Source organism: Orbicella faveolata, unplaced genomic scaffold (assembly GCF_042242905.1).
Source record: "Orbicella faveolata isolate gen_17 unplaced genomic scaffold, um_ofav_v1 contig_2, whole genome shotgun sequence".
Classification (NCBI taxonomy): Eukaryota; Metazoa; Cnidaria; class Anthozoa; order Scleractinia; family Merulinidae; genus Orbicella; species Orbicella faveolata.
In genome coordinates, this window is record NW_028301547.1 from 24,405,547 (window position 1) to 24,431,577 (window position 26,031).

General features: G+C 39.5%; 2 protein-coding genes and 1 pseudogene across 2 annotated transcripts; all 3 read left to right on the forward strand.

Annotated features, from left to right (window-relative positions):
- Positions 1–1,299: 1,299 nt before the first annotated feature.
- Positions 1,300–4,807, forward strand: LOC149112572 (uncharacterized; annotated as a pseudogene).
- Positions 4,808–10,885: 6,078 nt separating this feature from the next.
- Positions 10,886–12,033, forward strand: LOC110060280 (uncharacterized). The gene is made up of 2 exons (XM_089289343.1): positions 10,886–10,901; positions 11,370–12,033. The coding sequence occupies exons 1-2, from the start codon at positions 10,886–10,888 to the stop codon at positions 11,936–11,938; spliced, it is 585 nt and encodes a 194-aa protein (XP_089145469.1). The 3' UTR covers positions 11,939–12,033.
- Positions 12,034–19,799: 7,766 nt separating this feature from the next.
- On the forward strand, positions 19,800–21,437 carry LOC149112573 (uncharacterized). Its single transcript, XM_089289005.1, has one exon. It carries the CDS (start codon positions 19,969–19,971, stop codon positions 20,857–20,859), a length of 891 nt encoding a protein of 296 aa, XP_089145131.1. The 5' UTR covers positions 19,800–19,968; the 3' UTR covers positions 20,860–21,437.
- Positions 21,438–26,031: the final 4,594 nt, after the last annotated feature.

Consider the following 26,031-nt stretch of genomic DNA (forward strand, 5'->3'; position numbering starts at 1 on the left):
GCTTGTCTCATATTCCATCGGCCCTTTCTGGTATATTTTTTATTTGATAGCATCAACATGTCATTGAAACAGATTTTGAGGCCTTCCCTGGCCGCAAGACGAAGAACCCTAGAGAGAGTATGTAAGGAATGCTGGGAAAATTTCCTACCATTTCTCTGCGGTACTTACAGTAGAAGCTCTGTGCCTACATGTCCCGTCATGAAAGGGCATTAAACGGCCAGTTACTTTGCTTATTCCAGATACTTTTATATTAATTATCCTACGTTGTCTCCATTTTATTTTTACTACCAGTGTGTTATTTTATTAAAATAGGTTTTCCCACGCCAAAGCCTCCAGCGTGTTCAGAAGCTCTTGGAACGCAGGTTGGACAAATTTCAGACTCTGCTATAACAGTTTCCTCTTATTGGTACAGTGTAACCAAGGCATATTATGGAAGATTACATTTACTGCGCACATCAGACAGAACGGGTGGCTGGGTAGCACGAAGAAATGACAAGGCTCAATTTTCACAAGTACATTTTGGTGGCTGGAGAAAAGTAACACGAGTGGCTGTACAAGGAAGACAGGATCAAGATCACTGGGTAGAAAGTTTCAGCCTATCTTATGGATACGATTCAGTGTCTTCTTATGATTACACAGAGGAGGAGGTAAAGAAAGTAAGTTAAAGAATGACTAATAAAAGATTATTTTGACTCTGTCTAAGTTCTGACTTTAATAAGTGCTGTGCTTAATTATACCAAGTTACCTGTTACTGAGAGGTGTAGTGGCCTAGCAGGGCAGTAAGTGTGTTGAGAGATCTGGGTCTGTTTCTTACCTGTATTACTATATCCTTGTACAAAGCACTCATTTAAGCTTTCTTTATTGCTACTCTTTTTGGGTAGCAAACGGCCACATTCTGAAATCCCAATCTGTAATCCTTTACAATTTGTCCCCGTTTATACGGTCACTCAAACCAGTTATGTCCATTTTTTTTTTAAATTGTTAATATTGTATGTGGCTATTCAAGTTTCAATTTTTAAAAGTTATATCTACATTCCGGTTGCTTATTAAAGAACAGTTGTTTAGAAGTGCAATTGTGATATTTCTGTTAAGACGTCACTGAGTTTTGACCAGTCATGAAATTTGATCCTACCCTCTTAATACGGCCAAATTTCCACGGCCCGTTGGTGACCGAGTTAAAGGGGTTCCACTGTAATTGATAGCACACTCTGTGAGACAAAGAAAGCGGTTTAATTCTGTTAGTTAGTCTGAAAGGCCCTCATACTACACTTTGTAGTCTTTCTTAAAACCCCCAGAATGTCAAGATGTTCTCGGTATGGAAAGCCGAGCAATCACCGACGCACAGATTACCGCGTCATCGGAACACAATGCTGTACACGCAGCCTCGCGCGCAAGGCTAAACTTTCAAGAAATTCCAAACAAGACAGCAGGAGCCTGGGCCGCTAAAGCAATTGATAATAATCCGTGGCTACAGGTTGATCTGGGAGCTCGGTACACTAAAGTGACGCGAGTAGCAAACCAAGGAAGGAATTCCTTGAATCATCCGCAGTGGGTAACTAAGTACAAACTCCAGTACGGAGACAACGGAGTGGCATTCCAGTACTTCAGGGAACCAGGACAAGACACAGAGAAAGCAAAAATAGCTTAATTTTACTGAAAAGTTTAAGTTCTTAATACTTCTCAGGTTTAAAAGAGGACAACGCTTTTCAGTTTTAAATACTTGTTTCGACAGTAACTTCTGTCATCGTCAGTTACAACAAGAGTGAATTTGAGTATACAAAATAATATACAAGTTTTGTACAATAGGTGTTATCCTGTCGAGTCTAATACGAATAAAACACGTTAAATTATAAAAAAAGCGCTGCCCTTTTTTTACAGATTTATTAGGTTTCATCAGTTCCTGTAGTTAAAGTAGAAAACAGAAGTGAAATGAAAGCGCTATTTTATATGATCCTGTTACACATAATGAAAATGACTGAATCCGCGTAATAAAGCTGAGAACCGGAAGGAACAAAACGAGAAGGAACAAAACCGGAAGGAACAAAACGAAACTAAACTGAAATATTTGTAGCAAATATTGGACGAGGTTTAAAGGGAACGCTGAGCGCTAAAATTGGAATATTGAAATATTTTTCCCAAGGAAATATGAAGTTAACAGTTTGTAACTAAGCGAAACTCTCAGAGAATAAAGTTAAAGTGTTCATGGCTAAACTGCTGCTCGATATCGTAATGTCCTTAATCTCCAATTAACAGACTATACTTTGTTTGAGTTTGGAGTAGAACTGAAAGCAAATTAGTGTGGATAACTAAATGGTGACGAGTGAAATAAGGAAACAATTTCACGCGCGTTTTGTCACAATTCCAATAATTTCCGAGCCTTTAGGCGAGGGAAATTTTTGAATTTTGGCAACGCGCAAGTGAAATCATTTTTTAATTTTACGAGTATACCTTTGAATGACATTTTATTATTATGGGTAACAAATTACGCTTGCAATCGTGGGTTTTTGACTTGCTTATTGTATCGAGAAATTTCGCGCCAAACGTTGCCATGGCAATTTTGTAATTTCACATGCCGGAAATTATAAATTAATAACGCTGAAATTTGCGCCAAAATTAATGAGTAATTTGTCACCATGATACAATGGAACCCCGCCTCACGCCGGGCTACCACCCCGCTAATGCGGGCAGTTCGTTATTACAGCCACTTTATTCTGGGCCAAAAAAAAGTTCAGTCAGCCAATTTCTTATTTGAAGAACCCCTTTAACACGGCCACCCCGTTAACATGGTCAGATTTTTGTGGCCCGTTCATGACCGGATTAACAAGGTTTCAGTGAATTATTGAGCAAATAAGTTTATGCCTAACATTTCATTGTGTTACTTACTCAGTAACACAATGGATGGAAATACAGACCAGGACACTGTTGTGTATCATGCACTTAACCCACCAATCACAGCTCGGTATATTCGTTTTCAACCAGTGGCTAAATATGGCCACGCATCAATGAGAGTGGAGCTGTATGGGTGTCTACAGGGTATTTTAAAAAAGACAGGTCAAAATGTGTAAATTCTGCGCCAAGCGCGAAATACATTCTAAATTCTTGTTGAAGTTTTGGAAGGTTCATCTGTCTTTTCGATTGCCAGATAAAAGGTCAGGATCATGACGGTTAAGTTACACTGTCCGGCGGTATTCAACAGTGGACTGTGCCGTACACTGGTCAATACCGAATACAAGCAGTAAGGGCAGCAGGGGGTACAATACATACGATAACAGTGCTCAATACAGAGGAAGAGGTGCAAGAATGATTGGAACCTTCAACCTCTCCCAAGGAGAAATCATTCAAATTCTGGTTGGTCAAGAGGGAGGAATCAGACACAACGACTGGAGTTCCGGAGTTGGTGGAGGTGGTGGAGGAAAATTTGTCGTGAGAGGAATCAATACTTCTTTGATAGTGGCAGGGGGCAGTGGAGGCCTCAGAGCTGTAACCTCAAGACACCCGGGATGTGATGCCAACCTCGGCACGTCAGGGAATCCTGGATATAAATCTTGGTCAGGGGGCAGCAATGGACACGGTGCAGTGACTGGTGATGATAAGTTGTCAGGTGAGAGTGATGAGAATAGGCCATAGGAGTTACCTTTTGCCTCTGTTTCAAAACGAGTCTTCGTGCAAAACTTTTCATATGAAAATGAGTTTGATTTTCATGAAAATGAACCTGAAGACAAAATCATTTTCATATATGAATATGAAGACTCGTTTTGACAAAGAGGCAAAAGGCAACTCGGAAATGGCCTGTTGCTCTGAATGTTTTCACTTCAGCAAAGTCAAAATATCTCCATTTCTTTCTCGATGTTGTTAGGGCTTGTAATGTTTGTAAGATAGTGCAGTTGACCAAATTATCCATGCGACTGACGCTACAAAATAAGCAAAACGTACAATTCTGCATGCAGCAATGTTGGCTGAGAAAACTGATAGAAAAACAATAAATTTTTTGAAAAAAGAAGAAATTTGGCTTACTATATCCATGTCAAAAGAGAGAACTTCAGCGTCCGAAATACACTTCTCAAACTTTGGAAGCGACCAAACATTCAAATTGAAGGAAACAAAAACACAACTGTCGGAGCTGAGTTTGAACTGCAGTATTTTCTTGATATTGAAAAGCGCAGTAAATAGGGTCAGGTAAAAATCTCGTTTATAGGAAAGGTGAGCAAGTGAGAATCTATTTAGGCAGAAAACCTCCACTGGCTGACACTGCTGAATTTAGAATGGCGAAATATATTTAAAGCCTGATGAGTCAATTGATTTTTCTTTTTCAGGTGGTGACAGCGGCGGTTTTTACTCCATTGGAGGAAGTGGTGCTATGGACAAGGAGGGGGAAGGGGGTAAAGGATTTCTTCAGGGAGGGGTGGGTGGAAAATCTTGGGATGGCGGCTAAGTAAACGGTGGTTTTGGAGGGGGTGGGAGTGGTGGTAGGGGTGGAGGAGGTGGTGAAGGTTACTTAGGGGGGAGAAGTGGGAATGATGAAGATGACTCCTGTGGAGGAGGGGAAGGTTCCTATAATGTTGGAGAAGATCAGCAAAGTGATTGCTGTCACAATACAGCTGGTCATGGCAACGTGACCATTACATTATTGTACAAAATAAACCTCGTGCCTCACAAAAATAACATTTATACGTACCTCTGTAATTATATTCGCTCCAGTGAAGATATTAGTTTGCAAACACTGTTTTTGTTACCACAGTTTCCAGGCAATGAAACAAAACAAAAAAACTCTTTGTTTCAGCAGTTTAAGTTCTGTTGGTTGTGTTAAACCTTACGTATACCTGAGGCTTTCAGTTGTCTCACCAATTTTAAGTTTTTAAAATGTAGTTTAGCTACTCGAAATTTAGATGGTGTAAACGGTTTGATTTAACCTCTAACATTATCATAGCTAGTACTGGAAACTATGTGTGCGGTCATTTATATCAATAAAAAAGTTATCCAGTCATTTGTTTGCTTCCGTTTAAGAAATTTCTGTGCGACTATTAGGCGATAAAAATCATTGTTACACGTTAACTTAATTAGTCTAGAGGGCTAATTACAAAAATGTACCAATCAGATCGGTCTGTTGCCGGTCCAATATTTTCCAAGCACTGTCCCGATAGAATGATCCCACCTGTTTGGTTTACTTGTAGTTTTGCGGCCTACTTTTGTAAATAATTACCTTACATGTAACATTTTATTTTTCCTCCAAAAAAAAGTCGGACGTTAGTAAACGCTCAGTCGGGTCTAGCTCAAAATTAGTAGAATTAGTCCGTGAACGTCGGATTTTTTCAGAACATTTTCAGTGGTGCAATAAATCTTGTTATTATATGGCTGTATCTCACAAGGACTGGGAACTACCGAATTCACGAATTTGATTTCCTTAAATCGATATTGACCGCGGTCTAGATTTTCCCATCTAGACCGGTTACGTTTTGGGTGAAAAAGTGTCAACCTAAGATACAAAAATATTGACTATTTTCTTGTACAAATATTAGTGGAAATGACAAAAAGCCTGATGAAAAAAAAAAAACAGTAAAGAGGACAAGCAAACTTTGGCAGATTGAAATTCAGCTCATCGCCGTTCGCAAGCAAAATGTCAGCTAGTACAAACCAGTTACATTAAACGAATCATTTGTTTCTTGTTTGCCATATAATAAACATCCTATTAACCGAGCTCAGTCGGTCTGTATGGGAGAATCTTGACCTCGGTCAAGATTGTCCCATACAGACCTCCTGCTCCGTTAATAAGAGCTAATTATTTACAAGGCTTGCTCGGGACCGCAGTGGGAAAAAAAAATCGGTCCAGAGTCTGTTGTGCGGACGCAGCACTTGGTCCCTCCAGCTGTCAAGACCTCGGGCCGATATTCTCTCAGTGCGACCTTCGCACTTGCATAATGCCAGTGTATTCCCAAAAAAGTTAGCAAATTTCAACTGAGTAAAAACTGGAACATGTCATACTCAAAGCTGATTGGCTTAAAAATGACACTTGCAGCTGGAGTTCTTTGTTGCCATTCTGTATACGGTGGTTTTGTTTTCATTGCCTAGGTAACCCCAGTCAGTTGCTGAATGACTAATTCTACTGGGCATACTCCCTCTTTGATTAGACCAACTGCTTAAAATTAGCCATCACTGGAACACAAGGCAGCTTTTCATGGTGGCCTAACATCTTCTCTTTAGCCCTTCACTTCTCTTCTAGCCTGTACCTGTACCTATCTTTTTCGTAACTACATATAAGTTGTACTAAAGTTCCTTAGGATTTGCGTGCCTATTAAATATAAATCGAGCAGTGTCTTGAATACGAAGTGTGATTAGCGGCGGCAACAGATTTTTTTTTTTGCCAAAGGCGACGTCGTCGCCATTACGAGCGAATATGATGCACGATCATAATCTCTTGATGAGAAAGTATTACGGAGAAATTGCATCTTTATCTCCAAGTTAGCTTGTATAGCTCAGCTCGTCTCTATCTTAGAAAATTGCCAGACAGACTTTATAGTTCATTTTACCAGCTCGTCTAGTTAGCCATATAATAATAATGAACTACTTCAGAGGTCGAGCCTGCAGTCAAAATGTCTTTGGTTTAAAAAGGCATACAAATTAGACGAAGCAGAATTGACCACCTTAACGCGTCGTTAGTATTGTATGCCAACTCATTGACAACTGCAGTAACGGCTATTTTAAGTCACACAAGTTTAATAACTTTCTCAATCATTACTCTTGTATCCCGGCTTATTTTCTTTGTCGCTCGTACGTGTTATGATAGTGGCCAAAATAACAACCCCGTAATTAATTCACGAACCTTAAGATTGCAACTCTGATGAAGGTGGACAGAGGCCACCGAAAATTCAGAACAGAAAACCACAGATCGGATAACCTCAGAGAATGATTAATTCAAATTGCTGTGGGTTTTTTTTGGAAATAAAAGGCTAACTGAAACAGCAGGTGCGTTTCTTTATAGGTAAGTTCAATTTGATGGAAATTTGACATTTCAACTCACGTCCTGCCGCACATATACGAATAACACCTTAATTCTACCATGCTGGATCACAAGTAATTTCCTCGAACAATCATGAAGATTCAAATACAATCCCTCCCGGCTTGCTTGACTGACTCTGACTTATTTGCATTCCTACTGAAGACTAAGTTGAAGACGATACGTTCTCTACTGAAACAGTTTGACCACATCAGGCCAAAGTTGTCACATAATGATTTATTCAAGTTTGGCTGTTTGAAAGTTTAGGTGAATGTATGAATGAATGAATGAAATTGAATGTTTTAAAAGTCAAACATGACTCTCGCGTAATTAAATGCTTCCCCTTGCGAAAAGGTGATTGGCATCGTGGCGTCATGTTTGTATAATGAGTCAAATTATTCTCGCGTTTTGATTGGTGTTTACTTAATATGATCTATTGGAGGACAGACGTATAGATGACGTCATTAACATTTTTTGATTGACAAGTAGATTCCATGTTGCCGTGCGTCTGTTCAGTAATAGATCACAGGAGACGTCAAAATGTTGTAGGAATATTAGTGACACACTCGCCTAACGGCTCATGTGCCACGTTTTTGTTCTTACCATATTTTGAAGTCATCTGTGATCTGCTACTGCCCAGACGCACGGCGACATGGAATCTATTTATTAAAGAGAGCAGTGATGTAAACTATTGGTTCCCCAAAACTGGATGTCTCAACCTCGTTAAAGAGTCTTATTTAACTGTTTTTATCCAGTCTACCAGTTCACACCTACGTCCATGACCAACGATGAACTCTAAACTGTTTTGCTCCCTCATACTGTGTCAATGATTTGTAAATTGCTTCGTTTTCGCCGTCGAAGAAAACTCCACATCTTCTCGTTCCGCTTATCTCATGACGCAAGAAAACAAGCGACTTGAAGGCCATGTTGTCAAACGATTAGAGTCAGATAGTTTAATGTCGTGCAGCCATCTATGCTTGAGAAACGCCTGGTGTACTTCCACAAATTTTGAGGCTACCTCCAGCGAGAATGGCAGAGGAACTTGTGAATTGAACAAACACGGAGCCATCAACATTGACAGCGAGTTTTACGAACAACAAGGGGTCACTTTTTCAGTGCTTCAGAAGGTAAAATCAACATATGCAGACGAAGTAAGATATTGAGAACATTTTTCGGAATTTTTGGAAATTTTCAAACAAAAGGCACCAGCTACTCAACAGCACCTCAATGATGCTAATGCCTGCAATTGAAAACAGCGCCTTAGTGCTTCTGGTTATTTGCAGATGCAAACAAACCTTAAAACCACTCAGCTGTTTCATTGAATAGAGTAAAATGTGTTGTAATGAATCTGTTTCAATTCATACTAGACCATACAATACGCTAGCATGCAAAAAAGCTGCGTTTCGATCGATATTTGGTGTTGATGCGTAGACTCAAAACGTTTGCCACAGGAAAAATGCCTTTGAAACTTAACTTTAATTTCTCCATTTGTAAAAGTATTTTAAAACCAAGTTAAGGGAGAGACGGTAATTCCAAAAGCGCAGTTAAACGGCCTAGATGGGATTCACCGTGTTATGGTTAAAACCCTGAAATTTGAATTTGCTTGAATGTGTCAATTAAGTGTTACATTGTATAGACTGGTTCGAACAAGAAAATGTTTTTAAAAAATGACATGTTGACATTTTCATGACAGAAAAAACGGCACAACACATGAAACTGATGAGGCAGGTGCGAAGTGAGCGTGGAAGTAAAATTTTATTTTCTCTAAAACGAAAATTTTCTTTTTAGCTGTTACATGCCCAAACCTCAAACGCTGTTGTTTTATGAACACAAAATTAAGACATGCCTCAGTGGCCAATTCTCTCTAAAAGACGCGCCTGCAGGGAATCATAGTAGTTGTATTCATCAAAACAAACATCCAAGATGATAAATGCAGTTGCTATGGCAATGCCAAATGACGCAGAGAAACAGCTAACACGTCAAAATCTCGGTAAAGGATGACTGGAATGAACAGTTACTGAAAGTTTGAGCATCATAGAATATAAGCATCGTACATAACGATATTTATATGATATCTTCATATAACTTATATAAACACTTCTGTAGTGTTAGCCCGAACAGAAACAGTTCGTGTTTAAGGGTTGGTCTGAATTACTGGGTCAGATCTGGAACAGAGTAGGAATTTCGAAAAATGACTTTTTGGTAGGAGCTCAAAGATGCATCACCCTCCAGCATCAAATTTCGGGGAGAAACCCCCTTCGGAGCGGAGGCATAATTTAAAGCTTTCTATTCTCACAGATGTCTTTCCTCATTTATTCTTTTCAGGAATGTCTCATGACTGGCTGCTTAAATAGCGGATCCTGTGACAATGCCGAAAAGAAACAAAAATATTTATGTTTGTGTAAGAAAGCTTGGACTGGAGAAAAATGCGAAACAAAAATCGGTAAGAAATGGTCATACTTACTTTTCAATTGTCCTACTCAAACTTGCTTTACTAAATAATATCAACTTACTTGTTGTCCTGGCAAGATTCTAAAAAAAATATGAGATACAGCCCATTGCAATGCCTTTTTTACAGGGACTCCACTGTCATAGCAGGCCTGTCGTGTAAAGTCACATGATGCGTGCGCATGATTGGTTAAGATTACAGTATACGCTATCCTCCGTAGGAAAAAAGATGGCGTCTGTACATTTTACCACAATACCATGCGAACCTTACACAGCCCAAAAGGTTCGAGGAAAGCCAATTTTTTCTAATATTTGTCCCCGTGCTAAAGTTTTTAGAACTTTGCTGTACGTGTTTATGAGCGTTGTTAAAGTTCATGCGCTGAGAATTATGGGTAAATGCGCTAGTCGCCATCGGAGGAGTTTGTGGCCTGACTAGTCTTCTGTTTATTTATTTAGATTATCAACTGAAGACACTTGTATATGTTTTTATAAAGCAACCTGTCTTCCTTCCTAATAACTTGATTATGCTTGCTGCCAAATTCCGTACACGAGATAACTAAACTTGGCTGTCAAACTGGAAAGCCACTTTTCCTTAGTCGATTCATTACCTGCTTGTAAGTCCAAAAAGCCAGATTAAGGAAAAAACCCTACTCAGGCTTCTTTTTTAGTTTTGAAACGCGAACACGAAGGTTGACTAACAAGACAGGGCCATGCATGCTCGTCAAATATCCCTAACGTCTGTCTATTCAGAGACTGGCTTGATAGAACATAATATTTTCACTGGAATTTTGATTCTAAGGCTTTTAAAAGGGCCGCTATTTCAGTAAATATTGCAATCTAGAGCGCAAATTTCTCCGGCTACACCGTCACCGATATGTATCAAAAAATTTGTTTACCACAATTGCGACTAATCTCGCAATCTGATTGGCTAATTTGCCGTTGTCGATAAGAGTCCACACAACGCTGCTCGCGTCAATGTGTCACGCTCTTGCATTGGTCACCCTCTGAAAAACAAAAGTTTCCTTTGACGTTGATATTGTGGTAAAAAACAAATCGAATGTGGTTTAGTGTTGTCTGTACTCTTATCGACAACGATATGCGTAATCACAGTGGTCAAAATTTGTTGTGAACTCACTCGGTTGCGCCTCGTAAGTCCACAACATTTTGACCACTGTGACGACGCATACTCGTTGTCGATAAGAGTGCAGACCGCGCTAAACTACATTCGATTTATTAAATTGCAAATCTCAAAAGCTAAAACATTATTTTATGTCTCCGTCTCGAGCTAAAAATTAACCTCTTTTTGTTTTCAATCGAAGCAAAAGGTTGGTATTCTCATCATCCTGCCGATTCCTGTAAGGACATCCGGGACTCTGGTGATTCTAAAGGAGACGGGGAGTACTGGATCGACCCTGAGAACAATGCCCTTTGAAAGTATATTGCGACATGACAACTGACGGAGGTAAGATGCAGAGGAAACAAGAACACAGAAAAAGCTTAACCTTCTTATAATGTTTGTGTGCGACATAAGGCAAACTTTGCGGCCCAGCAAAGAAATTCTGTTGAAATTTTATTAAACCATGAAATCTCACACTTGCACATCAATGGTTCAAAACTGCATTTTTTTCAATTCTGAGAGATATAAATGACCTAAAAATATATCCAGAGACACCAGGTGTGTTTGAATAATGTTTGTAATCCTAGTCAGTCCAACCTGCTTCTTTTAAGTTTATATAATTTAACAAACTGTTGCTCTGGAAACATAGGTCGCACTTGTCTTTGTAATTATTGATTCTAAGGGTTGATAAAACTCGCCATAGTCAGCATGGGCATCCGCGCTTTTTGTTTTCGTTACCACAGACAAGTTTTCCGAAGTATTTCGTCAATTCGGAAACTAACTGAGTCATTGCTATTTGTCCGTTATGACTTCGCTATGATAAACCAAAATTTTCCTTGCTTTCAGGAGGTTGGCTTCTTGTTTCCAACATTGTGAAGACCTCACTATCCCTTCAGCTGTCAGTTGAGACGTCATACCGTGCAATCGGCAGTTACCATAACAACAAGACAGTTCTCACGAAAAGTGCCATGAAGGAGCTGTGGACTCACTTGTCTTTCACTCAAATGAGATTTCCCTGCAGTAAGCAACGGGGACGTACATTCCACGTGACCACGGTCACTAACAGCATTGGTGAAGCTGTAGTCCAGTATTTCAGTGGTCAGACTGACGTCATGCCACACTCGTGTAGTTCATTTGTTGCAATGGACGATGACACCTCCAAAGCAGCGAAAGTTTGCAAAAAGTGGGGACTAGAAAATGGCGTAAAAAATGTTGGTAAATGGTCCGGGTCTGGACAAAATGAATCAAGATTATACCGCTATATTGTTTTTGTTTGGTATGGCTATCATTGGCTGATTTCACCAGAAGGCGGAAGAGTGGAATGCGATGAACTCCACGGTGGAGTATACGCTGGTGATTTCTGGAAAATTTATGTTCGCTAGAGGCTTGATAAATTGACCGTAGACATGTTTTTGTTTGAGCACTCAACACAGTTTTATTTTAAGCTTTTAGAAAGTTTTGTTTGCATTTTCAGCTGCTCGTCTATTAGTATAGCTTGTGTGCACCTACCCCCTCTCTCACAGGAGAAGGGGCGGATGTACACAGGCTGTTAGTAGTACAAACAAGAAAACAAAAAGCGTTCCAATTATAAGCACGTTGGTAATTCAGCTTTGTTTTGTAGATGGTTGTTGTAAAATTTTGCCCGCTAGTTTTGACTTTTCTTTGTTTGTTATTAGTCATGACAAAGAAGTTAAGTTAGATGTGATCATTTTGCACACAGAGATTAAATTCAGGGGCGTAGGTGATGGTCAGACCCCTAGGCTAGCCCTTGCAAATCTTTTTGTCCGCCCTCTTGTTTTTTTAAAATGCAGGAAATACAATTTGCTGAAGCATTTTCAAGGTTGTATGTCAAATACAAAAGTTTCAATGAGTGCTTTTTTAGTAACACCACTGCCAGGTGACTGCCTAGCGCAATCAGCGGCTGAAATTTGCCACTTTCTTCTGTTATTAGAGATGTTTTCGAGTTGTGGTAAAATCAAGAGAAAAATGAAGAAGATATTTAAAAGGATCTTCGATTATCTGAAAACTTTCCCAGGAGGATTCACCCCCTGATCCCCATAAATGTGTCTTTTAAAAGTGTTTTGGCTCGGTTTTCAACCCTACCTCCATTGCGAAAGCTCGCTACATCCCTGACAGTGATGAAATGTATTCCGTTCAAACCAAAACATTTTACGATATTTATCTAAACATCCACGGCTGTGCATATTTCCCAGAACAAAACCTGAAAGGAATCTCTCTAAGAATCCTATTTCATGCCCTCGACGGAGGCTCATTCCATGTTCATTCATTTTATACATGTACAGGGGCTAAAACTGAATGTTATTTGAAGCAGGTACTTGGGCAATTTAGAAGAATAACGAAATGGCTCTCATGTTCTCATAAATATCTGTCATAGTTAGTTGTAAGAGAAGAATATCAGTCAGCTCTTTCAGTTGCTTGCGCCGGACAGCGATCTTGTCGTGGCTTGGACTGCTGAAGCTCTCGTAATTAGTTTCCAATCCTTATCAGCTAGGTAATCAAAACGCAACGCGAACAATCTAGAGTATTCCGAAAGTGTTCATGCTATCAAGCGCGATTAGGTGTTTTGCAACTTCGTATTAAACCGGTTAATAATTTTTGGAGTGTGTACAAGTCAGTAAATAATTTATCTTTTGTAAATAATGTGCTCTACATAATATATGTTAGTAATGTATCTCTAAAATAAAATAGAAAGGTGGCATTTTATACCATGCCATAGAAAGTGAAAGCGAATACTGCGAACTGAAACTCAACAATTACAACGCTCACCCGACGAGTGATCAGTTGAAAGCTTGTCTGATATTCTCTACTGTACTCGGAGTAGAATCAGTGGGAGCAGTTTAGTCTTTCCAACTTTGACGCTAGTCCGGGCAGTCTGCTGCATGCCGTAAATAACTGTAGCCCCTTTGAAATACAACTCAGCATTTCGCATTTTCATCCGCGAGCTTGGAGCTCTTTGTTTCGTAATTTCCATTGGAAAAGTGCTCGTTTTCATGGGCCACAATGAGGCCGGATTCCTATAGATTAGAAACTTTTAGAACCCTATTTTCAGTAAACCAAACTAAAAACTGAAAAGCAAACTTTAAAGCGATCGTTTGGTTTGAAAATATTAGCTGAAGGTGTTCGGAAATTAATGGATTCTCTATCATAAAAAGCCAAGAAGTAGGGAGAAACACTCGATATTTGTCTTGTGTTTCCCCCTATTCATTTCTTTCGTGCTCTACCACTTCCTGCGTGCTTCACAACAGAACAGAGCACAGTCGAGGTTTCTTTATTTGTTAAGTATACCACTCGAGAGTGGTACCTCTTAACTTAACTTTACTTGACTTAACTTAATTTGTTAGTAATTTTATTGGGAGTGTCCCCGAATAGTCGGTCTCCGGGCGGACTAGAAGTTTTAGACACGTAAATAAGGTTTATTAGTAAATAAGGTTTACTGATTGATTAATTGATTGCATAACTAGTAACTATGCAGTTTATATGAATCATGTTAGTATCGCAAAGTAATGTTAAGATAAATATGATATTATAAAGATATTACTGAGTAACTTAGATATTATAAGTAAGTAAGTAAGTAAGTAAGTAATAACTGAGTGGCATTGTTCATTAGTAAGTAATTTTAGTATTGTAAATAGACTTAGTATCGCAAATAATGTTACGGCTTTTTTTAGCAATGACACTATTATTAGTTATATTGTTATTGTTAGTGATGTTAGTGTTGTAAATAATGCTTGTATTCCAATTAAAAAAAGATAACAAGAAACATTCAGAGCGAAGATGCACGCTCAGTCTGGAATCGGACACCAGAACTCACTGTGCTTAAAGAGCGGTTCGCCACATTTCCGTCTAATCACATGTAAAACCAAAACCAATCGTGACCTACCCACACTCGTTTTCCCGCGCTTTGCCTCTGCTTCGTGCATTTACCTCGAGTTTTGATTGGTTCATTGGATTGTCTGTGTCCTAACTAGCCGGTTTGGTGAATCGATGCCACCATAACTGTAGATACGTGCCCTTCGCAAAACGACGTCACATGTTCTCTACTTAGGCTGGCTCAAGAATTATTTCGAAATGTTATTTTTTTTTCATCAAAGAAATCTGCAAAAATCTAAGAGCCACAACGAGACACCGTAGTGGCTATTAAATATAAAGGTTAATCGCTGTTTAGATACTCCTTCATTGTTATTAGAAAATCTAGATCTGCGAAATTAAAACTTTATAAAACTTCTGTCCTAGTTACCCACAGCAGAACGAAGAATCCATTGAGCTTCAAATCTGAAGCAGGGGAACTTTACTATCAATCAGTAAGCCAGTCAATTTCTTATGTGAAAAGAAAAACAACAACAAGTAAAGTAGCTGAAACAAAACGAGCCACCGCTTGTTTTTTAGAAGAATGTTGATAAGATTTGACTTGGTCGCTGGCGTGCATGCTAAACATATAAACGTGCCCAAACTAATTGATTTTCTCCACTTCGGGTATAGCCCTAAAATATTTTGTTGAATTGCTATCAAACATTTAGTATCTTAAATCGGATCTTTGTGTCCCTCGGCAGGGGAAAGTAAGAGCATTAAATGTTATTGATCAAGTGTTTTAGAATTATTTTCTCTTCACTCAAAATGCGAACTCTCCACAGACTTTAAAATGAGCGTTAAAGTTCTGTTTAGGGACCGTTCATTTTTTATAAGATAGGGGGGGCTGGTGGGATTTGGGGGGGAGCCATGCGAAAAAAAATGGCTTTCGAGGGGGGGCCATCCCAAAAAAATAAGGGAAAAAGGGGGGGTCACGTGAAATATTTTAGTAAAACTTTAAAATGGCATAATGTCTGAATATCAAAAAAATTGCTATAGAATAAACATAGAAGGCAGGATACAAATTTATTACAAACTTTCCTTCTGCTTTAAAAAAACGTTTGGCGACAAAAAGCATTTGTAGATACTGAAACAAAGTATTTAACGCTGTTATTTTCGAATGCAACTTTCACTGGCACTCATCTTCATCTTCGCTGTCGTCGAGTTCTTCGTCGCCGCTTGTGCTGCTTTGGGAGTCTCTTTCACCAATGCTGCAAGAAGCAGCAATGCTTTCCGTCAGAGTGTACTCTTCAGGGTACATGAAGGTGTAAACATAATCTCTAACTTCCTGCTCAGGGTTGGTGGTGATTCTGCTTCTTGCAGCATTGGTGAAATAATTCCCTTCCAAGAGCTGTGCGACGTATGGCCCATCTCTTCTAAATAACGACGTGGCAACATCCTCAACTTTAATACACTCTTCTGGGACGGCCGCTCTAGGAGGGTACACAAGGCATTGTGGAAGATCATTTCCTAGCGGGTTTCCAACACAGATTCCATAAACTCGTTGGACGTTGTTTTCAGTCCGCTTCCTCTTTCTTTTTATTTGACTTTCTGCGGTTTTCTTTTTTCCTTCTCCTTTTGTTGATGTGCTGTTTGAGTATGCCCTTGAATATGCTGTTATAATTGCTCTTCTTATTTTCTAGTGCTTCCATGTCCTGCGTGACCTTCGTCAACATAGCTTCTATACATTTGATCTGTTTTACATTAATACTGTGGGCAAATTCTTCGCCCTGCTTTAAAGCAAGCCCATTGGACTGAAAGAGTGTGGAATCGTGTTCCTTTACATCTTTCAATATGACATTCAACTTTTCCACCATTGCTCTGTGCTCTTTGATGGAGAAGTTCAGTTTTCTTCCATCACTGGGTTTCAACTGGTACCCTGGCATGGAAAACTCACTCGCCCTTTCTGAACAGTCATCCGCACTTAGAGAGATTGCTTCTTTTTCTTAAACCAGTTCCTGACCATTCCTGCCTACCGGAATACCACTACCTCTCCTACCAGAAGACCCCAAAAGAAGGGCGTGATCCAGATGACTGGCAGCCAAGGGTCCAAGCGAAGAAAGAGCATGGAAGTGGCAGACTGGTTTTATCTCACCCAGAGAGCGTTACTCTATTTGCAGATAAGTTTATTGTCAAATCAAAGTTTGTGGTGGATTATCTTCAGCATCTTGAAGTGCTGGAATTTAAAAGGAAAAAGAGAGCAGAAGAGAAGGCAAAGTTAAGTAGGGACGCAAAAGATAAATTATATGAGGATTATCCTTGGACTGAGTTGTGCGAAGATCTAACCAAGCTTCAAACGCTACGTGTTCCAGAACTAAACAAGTACTTGAACCACCTCGGGCTGAAGCAGCATTTGAAAAGCAGCAAGAGTGAGAAAGTAAAGGCAATTGTAAGACATTCATGCTTGCAGCAGAAGAGTCCTCTCAGAGCTGGCCAACCAACACTGAGAAATGCCAGGACATTGACACAAAATGACAACAGGGCAAGTGCTGACAGCAGTGAAACGGATGAAAGTGACAATGATGAGTATGACAGTGATGCCATTGACTCTGGGGGAGAAGATGACTCAAGTGACGTCATTCTTGCATTCATCAATTCAGATGAGGAAGATGCCAATGAGAGGCCAAATGCCACACGCTCAGGGCGAGCCATAACTAGGAGATCCGAAATTGACTTCTCTTTCTTTTGATTTGTTTTTTAAACAACAGCTCTCTGTGGTATAGGGATTGTAAATATTGTCTTCATAGTGAGCACAATAACGTGAAGTAGGGGGATAATAGAGAAATATCAAAAAAGTGGAAATCTAAATATTGTTTGTTCAATTTTTTTTGGGGGAGGGGTCATCCCAAAAAATTACCGCTATAAGGGGGGGGGGGGCATGTGAAAAAATTGGTAAGCTGAGGGGGGTCATGTGATTTTTAAATGGTGCTTCCCAAATCCCACCAGCCCCCCCTCCCTCATAAAAAATGAACGGTCCCTTAGTCAAAAATTCCACGTCTTTAATCCTCTGTTTCCTTATAGTTAACTATGGCTTCCTGTATCAATACAGCCTGCATCAAAAAATAAATTATGTAAGGGAAAAGCTTTACACTGTGATCTTCTAGTTGTACGAGTATGAAGGTGATCGAACTGTTCGATTGATTGTTTATCGGTCGATAATCGTTCGCACGTACAGCATACGTCACATGTGACGTCAAGCTTCATTGCAACTAACATGCTAGCCTGCAGTACAGGCGGATTAGCGGGCTCTAGCGCGATACACGAGCGCGGAGCGGGAGGCGAGAAAAAATCGAGGCGAGAAAAATTTCTCGTCTCGCGCTTCGCGCGCGCTCGTGTATCGCACTAGAGCCCGCTTATCCGCCTGTACTGCAGGCTACTAACATGCAGCCTTGTTCTCAGGGTTGTAAAGGAAAAGCCTTCGCGTTGATTTTTTTGCATCCGTACCTTTGTGCTCCTTGTTGTTTAACTGCTATGAGATTACCAGCTTTGATGATTTGATACATATCCTTAGGCGGCGTCGGTTGCATGAAGAATGCGTTTCTTTCATCCATTTAAACAGTTCGCTGGAGAGCTTGCTTGACATGCAGACGCACAGCGAAAGTAAAGTAGGAAGTTCGTTTCCCCAAAAAACTCTAAGGAGAAATCGCATGTTTATCTCCAGCTAAGCTCATATAGCTGGTGTTATAGTTCCTCTCTCTCTTGAAATCGCCAGGCAGACTTTAAATGGAGAACAATCGACGTCCCCTGAAGGAACGACTTTAGTAGACCATTTTACTTTTGAGCCGGGTGGGGAGTGTGGGTGTTTTGTTGCAGGCACGTTTTTTTAACCCTTTCATGTACTAGAAATTTTTTTTCGGTTCATTGAACGTGCTCGAATGTTTTTCGGCAGTGGTCGTGTGTATGAATGCAGAAGTGCATAACGGTATATATATATTTTCACGGTGGTTTTGTCATAGGTCAGAGTAGTACACTTGGTCTGAATATATTTTAGCTTTTAGCATAGCCTGTTAAGCAAATTGACTGAAAGACTGTACACGTTTGCCAAGTGATTTATGATACCTAGAGCGTAAATTTATGTAAAATGCTCATCCAAATATGAAAACAAATACTTCTTTATCGTTCCACTTGAAGTTTCCTCCCCATTGCCACGTATACGATACGCAATGGCGAAGTCATATGACCCAAACTGCTTAATGCTCAGCTTGTGTTGTCCAATATACAAGGAATCAAACAAGAGTTTTTGAATAAGTTTTCTTAAACCGATCTGTTCTCTGTGTACTAGGATTTCGGTGACTTCTGTCTAGCTTTGTCAAGGCTAGCAGATTTTTGCGAGGCATATGTTGGAGGGAGTGACTGGATTGAACCAAGGAAAACTATAATTTGTTGTTGGTTGATTTTAAATTTTCAGACGTTCGTGACTTCCACAACTGATTCAACACATAAGTAAACGCGAATTAATATCATCTTAAAGAAAACAAAACGGTGTTTCACACTTGGTCACGTATTAGGAGAACCATCAGGCACTATTGAAACATTAATAGTAAATGTCTCACTGTTATACAAATTTGTCAAACTTGAGGGTCGCAGCATGAAAGAAATAAAAATTGCAATTATAAAACGGTTCTCCCAGGCAAGACATAGGGAAAAAAAACCTTCATTCAATACTTGCTACGGCTTAGAGGGTATTGGGTGTTGCCTGGGGTATTTTACCAATAAAATTAATGGCCGAAAATGGTCATCGGGAAGACCGCATTTTCAGCAGCAGTTTTTTGGTTATTACACAATGCGCTTAGATCATGTACAATAAAGTAAAGATATTAAGTAAACTGTTGAGACGAGGGAAAACTCAATTACTCAATTAGCGCTTTTTTCAAAGAAGAAAGAGAAGAGTTTGGAAAACCCCACTCGACTTTTTCAAATTGACATCAAACCCTCGGGCACCCTTTAATTGCATTAAAAAACTGAGTCATGTTGTGGCGCAGTCTAATTGAGTGGGTGAGGGATAAATAAGGTTAACAAAACAGAAGATGAGAGAAAGTTTACATAATAAAAACAAACGGGAAACAAATGAACCCACAGGAAATACGCGCTTGAATCATGCTTACGTTCGCTCACACAACATGAAAATAAACATCGGTCACGATATTTCTTGAAAATAGTGAAAGTTCTGCTTGATAAGTGTAATATAAATAATTATGTATTTCACGGCGTTAAGAAAAAGGTAATCAGAGATGTTTCATGGGAAAGAAGTAGCTCTTTCAACAGTTATTTTCCCAATTCAATCTAGTATTTGTCGCAGAAAACATACATTCCTGTATTTCGTAAGTTTTTCGTAAACGAAACATTTTTATTCATTTTGATAATAGAGTTTTATGTACATAAGAAATACACACATACAAAGAAACATTTTATGTCCTTCCCGTTTTGATTTTTTTTTGTTTGTTTTTCTTTAACTTTGGCTTCGGACACGAAAAGAGGCAGTTAATTACGTGTCACGTAGAAGAAAAGGGAGAACAAATTTATATGAAGACCCTGTCAATAAAGTATGATTCAGCTAAGCAAATGCTTTTCGCAGCCGACAACTTCCATTCAAAAGGGAGGTATATGGAAGGAAGGTACTTGTACGAGTGACGTCATCATTATCGTTTATAGTGGGCGCTGTTATGTTTATAAACCACAACTCGGGGGTGATAATCGTGATTCCCTTGTGCAATTCAACAGGTTTAAGGTCCGCGGCGATAAAGCTAATCGTCCATTAGAAGCGCTGCAAAATTTCCCAGCTCTGGCTTATACTCAGGCAACTGGAAAGAAAATGAAACCAAGTGACTATGACGAAGATGTGCATATGTTGACAAAGACTAGCGTAAAAATTTTACTTGTACGAAATACAATGAATCAAGCGACGTTGACTAAAGAGGCTCGACAGCTGGAGAAAGAGAGACACTCAGAAGAAATGTTGTTCCTGAAGAAAAGGGAATATCTTATAAAACAGCAGACGGCAAGAAATTCCGAGATTGGCCAAACACCGTTGTCTTCTCGCAATTCACTGCAACCGGAGAGCGCTGTCACCAGATGGAAAAGTGAAACAAGTTTGGCCGGGGAATTGTCACCGAAATCGAGAAGAAAAAGCACGTTTGGTGACTACAAAAAGCAGTCGGTTTTGTCCTCTTCTTTCCCTCTGCTTTCCGTAGGAACTGCTCAACAACCAAGTCCTCAGTCTCGGAGGAAGGCACCTACCGTCACCGTCAGTTCGCTTCCAGATATACATGCTAGCACGAATAAGACAACAGGGAGAAAGAAAAACACTGACACAAACAAAACGTCAAAAGTTTCTTACAAGAAAACGACTGGAGCTAGTTTGGACTCGAAAACTGGTGTCTCTAAGGACTGGAAAGAGTTAGAAAAGTGTCGATACTTGCGCACAAAAGAATCTTAGCCGGCGTGTAACGGGCGGGCTTCAAACGTGATTTTTTTCGCTTCGTTGACAGAGTGGCGAACGAGAGGGACGTTAGGCGTGGGAGAATTTTCGTCAGCGGCAAAGACGTAGCGGAGTTGCCAAAAGGGAAATCGGGACTGGACGATGAAACAAAGTATACTCAAATTAAAATAAAGGACTGAGCTATATGATAACAGGGCAACGTGAAAAATTTGTAACGTTAAACGGCTTCGTGGATCGACCGGAGTATGTTTATATGACCAGCTTGTACTGATCAATAAGAAATGTAGTTCGCCATCATTCAGGAAGTGATTTCAGTTCAATACCATCAACTGCATGTATTCAATGGTAGACTCTTGATGACACCATTCAGAAAGTCGTACGTGAAATACCTTTACTAAAGTTCGATCATTACAGCTATACGTTTTGATTTTATTAATTAATCACATTATTTCAAAATTATAGTCTTATTGTAATTTGTATTTATATTGATATTGTATTAATATTGCACTGTATTTAGGCCTATCAGTTTAATTTTTTTAAAAATAAACTCGTTGTTGTTGGAGGGTGCCTCATAAGCATATGTTTCAGGTCAATCTGTTTATCCCCTCTGCCTTATCCCCATTCGCCTCGTCGCTGAACCTGTGGCGAAAAGGGGATTCGGCTCGAGACTTCATGGTTGGTACAGTTTTCCGTGTGCACTTAACCAGCACTAAACAACTTGCAGCTTAGAAAATTAGTGTTAAGGCATGAAACTTTTACACGAAGATTGATTATAAAGTATTTGCTAAATGAATGAATTTCAAGACTGACAGCCGGAACAATTTTGTTGACGCAAAGTGATTGAATGACATCTACCAAAAGTTCAAAAGGGTCAGCTTCCAATCACTCGGAAAATCACGAAAAAAATGTTTAGTCAACTGATGAATTTCAATTATGAAATAAAGTCCAAATACAAAGAGACATGAAAACAAAATTTAAGATGTTTGAAAAATTAACAAAAGCGTTGACTAAGGGTTTAGGATGAAGACCTTGTATTATCGAAATGAATACAGTATCGAGTTAACCACGTACCGTGCCAGATAGAGTCAGAAAGTATGAAATCAGCCACCGAGAATAATTTTGGAATCAGGAGCGCCATAAGGACCATAAATAATGATGTCCGTTGATCCAAAGCTGCTCTGAAACCTGCCGCCTCTGATTACGTATGTGGGGTGTCTTAATATTTCATCTTTACCACAAGAATTCATCTTTCATTTTAAAGGTTTTTTTAAAGACACTTGAACACGATAATAATAGATGGATTTTATCCTGTCTTAAACATGACTTCGAAAAAAAAACTTTTGTAAGCGCTACCATCAAGATGTATTTTCCTCATTTCTATTACATTCATGATATATTGATATATTTTTCACAACTTTCAACCAAATAGATGATGTTTTGCTATCCTGAAGTGTTTTCAGTTCACGTCACTCAAACTGTCAAAATCTTTCGTACTAGCAAAAGAAAAGAGAGCTTAACTTAGCCTAAATGCACATTCCGAGTTTAAATAAGAAATTTCTAAAGTGGCCAACCGTGCGACACTCAACATTACTGATTGCAACCACGTCAAAGAAATGTTTTTAACATGGTAACATTTCTCCATTTACGTAGTTTGAAGAACACTCTCGCTTTAAAGTTTGGCCAACTTGATTTATTTGACATATTCTTCAATCATCGTAATTATTATTTGTGACAAGAACACAAGATCAGCGTGAATCAAAACTGCTATTTGTGAAACGGGCAGCAGCCCTACTCATGACAGACGTCATGTGTTCTAAAACACACCAGTTAATTGGCTAAAGTCCGGCGGAAAGGATTCGACTGTCCTATTAATTAGTGTCATTGTCAAATAGTCGAAAGATTCCTTGAGATGAACTAAAAATTCGCCAGATTCTTACGGAACAACCATTCGCCCACCTTTAATTGTAAAGATGGCCGCTTATCATGGGTTACCAGAGCAGGTTTTATCCAGGAATACTGCGAGATATCTACTTACAAGAAATGCTGGGGAGAAAGAGTTGTTAAGGTAAACGTTTTTGCTGTCAGACAAAGCCAAATCAGAGGAACAAAAAGGCTTTGAAAGAGAAGGGGACGGCTCTTACTACGCCTCCTAAAATTCCAGAGATTCAAACGCCGCCACCTCAAGTAACATTCAACTTTAGGCAGAAAGATTTTGTGCAGAAATGAAGTGGAGACCGAGAAATGGGAGGTAGGGAGTGACAAAGCACTCTTTATGAAGAACCGAAGAAAACGAGGAATGATTTTGAATAACAAGCCTCTAAATTCATCTGAAGTTTTGCTTGACCATAGCAGTACAGTCCAATATTCTGTAGCCATTCAAGGACAAGCTTGGACTCGAAGTGCGACATCATTTGGTTGCACTCTACCAGCAATCCAACCGACACGTACAGCATACTCCCAAGAAACCAAGGCAAGAAAATGGAAGAAATTAAAGACGTCTCCACTGACAGAAAAGAAGAAACTAATGATAAAACATTAAAACGACTTTCAATTCGGAGAAATTCATTCCAAACACCTTGTAAATTATAAAGACCGTTTAAATCAGTACCTTCGGATCACCTGGAGAAACTAAAAATTCTAGTTAGCTAACCGTAAGAACATTGAAAACAAGCAGTTCAAAATATGTTTAACAAAAAACGCTGGTGGATTTACTAAGTAAATATTAACTTTTGTTGACCCCAAGTCACAAAACCTACAGTGAATTTAAATGACGTCAAGTCACCTATGCAAGTTGAGTTGGTGGGTTTGTAAACATTTATAACAAGTTGTTTGAGCAAGATTGACTTGTTCAAAACCGCAGAAAATAGACTTGTATAATATTACTTTCCATGCTTAATTCTTTGTGATAATTTGATCGACCTGTGTATAGAATGGCGTTTTCCATGATCGAGAAGTAAACTTTCTAACCTAGCAGTAATTATACAGGTGTTAAGCGATTATATTATGTGTGGGCGGTGCGGTGGCCTCATGGTTATTGCGCTCGTCTCCGGATCGAGCGGTCCGGGTTCGAGCCCTGGCCGGGGACATTGTGTTGTGTACTTTGGCAAGACACTTTACTGCTGGGGGTAACCCTGTGATGGTTGGCATCCCATCCAGGGGGGAGTAGAAATACTCCTAGTCGCTTCATGCTACGGAAACCGGGATAAGCTCCCGGCTGATGGGCCACTTGGCTCGTATAATTTAGTTTGCATGTAATTGATAGCAAATCTAGCTCCTTGATCAACTCCTCTTCTCTATAGCCGTGACTCCTTCATTCGCAGGGCTATGGTTATTCCGCTTCGTGAGAGCCTTTCACGTCTCTAGCAACCCAGAGCGCGACAAAACATGTACAGCCCGCGGGCTCATTACTCAGGCGACCGTTAATTCTTTTTAAGCGAATTACCAACACGTAGCGAGCGGTTCTATGCTGAAGTAGGACGTGTTTATTTCTCCAGAAGGAGGGAAGTGAGCAGCTTGTTGGCGCGCTGCCATATTGCGAGGTCACGCATCTCTTGCACGAACGTGCTGAGCGTTTTGGTTCTGAGGAGGAGAGAGGGAGCGGGGGGGGGGGGGGGGAGGAAGAGAGAGGTTTTCCTTCTAAATTTTAGTGATCATCCATGCATAAAGTACTATGCCCTTTCTAATATGTGATGAGCTAGCATTTCTAACCGCTGATGTCAGTGATTTGAAGCTATTTGAAGCAGTCTTGAATAAAGCATTTCAGTTTTTTAACTGAATCAGTTGGAAATAACTGTATCGAGGCACTTGATATTAATCGCTTACTGATACAAACGACAAACAGCTACAAACGACCATGGCGGTTCGCTCTTGTCCCAGCCTTAGCAATTGAAAAGATCTCCTTATCCACTGTCAGTACATCTGAGTGAAGTGTAATTCTATTTGTACGTCCAACTATTGATTAATAACCGATACACATCGATCGCAAAGAGAGAGCTAGACTCTCACAGTACGTTCCTTTCGACACTGGACATCAGTGTTCGGCAAAGCTGACAAAATCTCATTGGGGAAGGATGGAGGTTAGAAATATTATAGTCGTTTCAAGAACGGAAATCGGACGTGATAATAAGCTCCGGCTGTATAGGCCAATAGTCTGAGTTTTACTGCTATCTGGCGAATTCTTAAAAGAAAAAAAAACTAAAAAAAAGAACAATTTAGTTTCACGTCACTAATGAAACATTACAGACTTTTAGATAGATCCTCGGTTACCACAAACGGCAAAGGGGTAAGGGTCGCGTGACCAGAACCAGACGTCAAGAGGTATAGGTTTTCAGGTAAGTTGTTTACCTCAAGCTTTATTGCCTTAAATTTTAAATTTTATATCACTTTTAAATGCTGAAACCGAATAAAGTAACCTTTTTTCTACGAATTGGTTATAATTTTTAGCAAATAGGCAATTATCTAGCCTTTTGTTGTTGTTTGTAGAAAGGCACGTCACTGATCCTAAATGGAAATCTAATCTAATGGCGGCGGCTGAAGCTGAGTGTGTGTTTTATGATGCTTTATTTCATAAGAAAACTAGACTTGCTAGAAAACATAATTTTTTTTTAAACAAAAAGTGGCGTCATTTTGATAATTTCCAATGCATTGACAGGGTGATTTCTGTTCTTTCCAGTTTACTTCAGTCTCAGAGATCGACTAACGTTCGAACGGCGAGAGCCAAACGTCTAACCTCAAACCGCAGTTAGACGTTTGCGGTAAACGTGGATCTAAAGGTCTCTATTAATTTTACACCTGTCGCGATGAACGGAATTGTCACTGAGTAATTGTTAAGAGGCGACAAGACGGAATTTATTTTTAAGTAGTGTTTCACGTATTCCTCCAATAAACAACATAAATAGGATGTTGAAAGAACGCAAGAAAATACTTTTAATCATATCTCGAAGGTAAAAAATAAGAACCTGTTCACACTACGTCGAGGAAATATGAATACGCAACAATCACCGTTCATTTTAAATTTGTGTTTGAGCGAAACTCCGGCAGGGAAATCACTTTTTTATGGTGTCATCGATTTTTAAAAGCTCCGTTTTTAAAATGTTTTCTGTCCACACCAAACCGCATGGACTTTCAGAAAAGTCCTTAGCTATTCTACCCTGAAACTCATGAGGTCGA

Excerpts from the sequence above, each read along its gene's own strand:
- LOC149112573 (XM_089289005.1), top strand. The coding sequence starts at position 19,969 with ATGATTCAGCTAAGCAAATGCTTTTCGCAGCCGACAACTTCCATTCAA.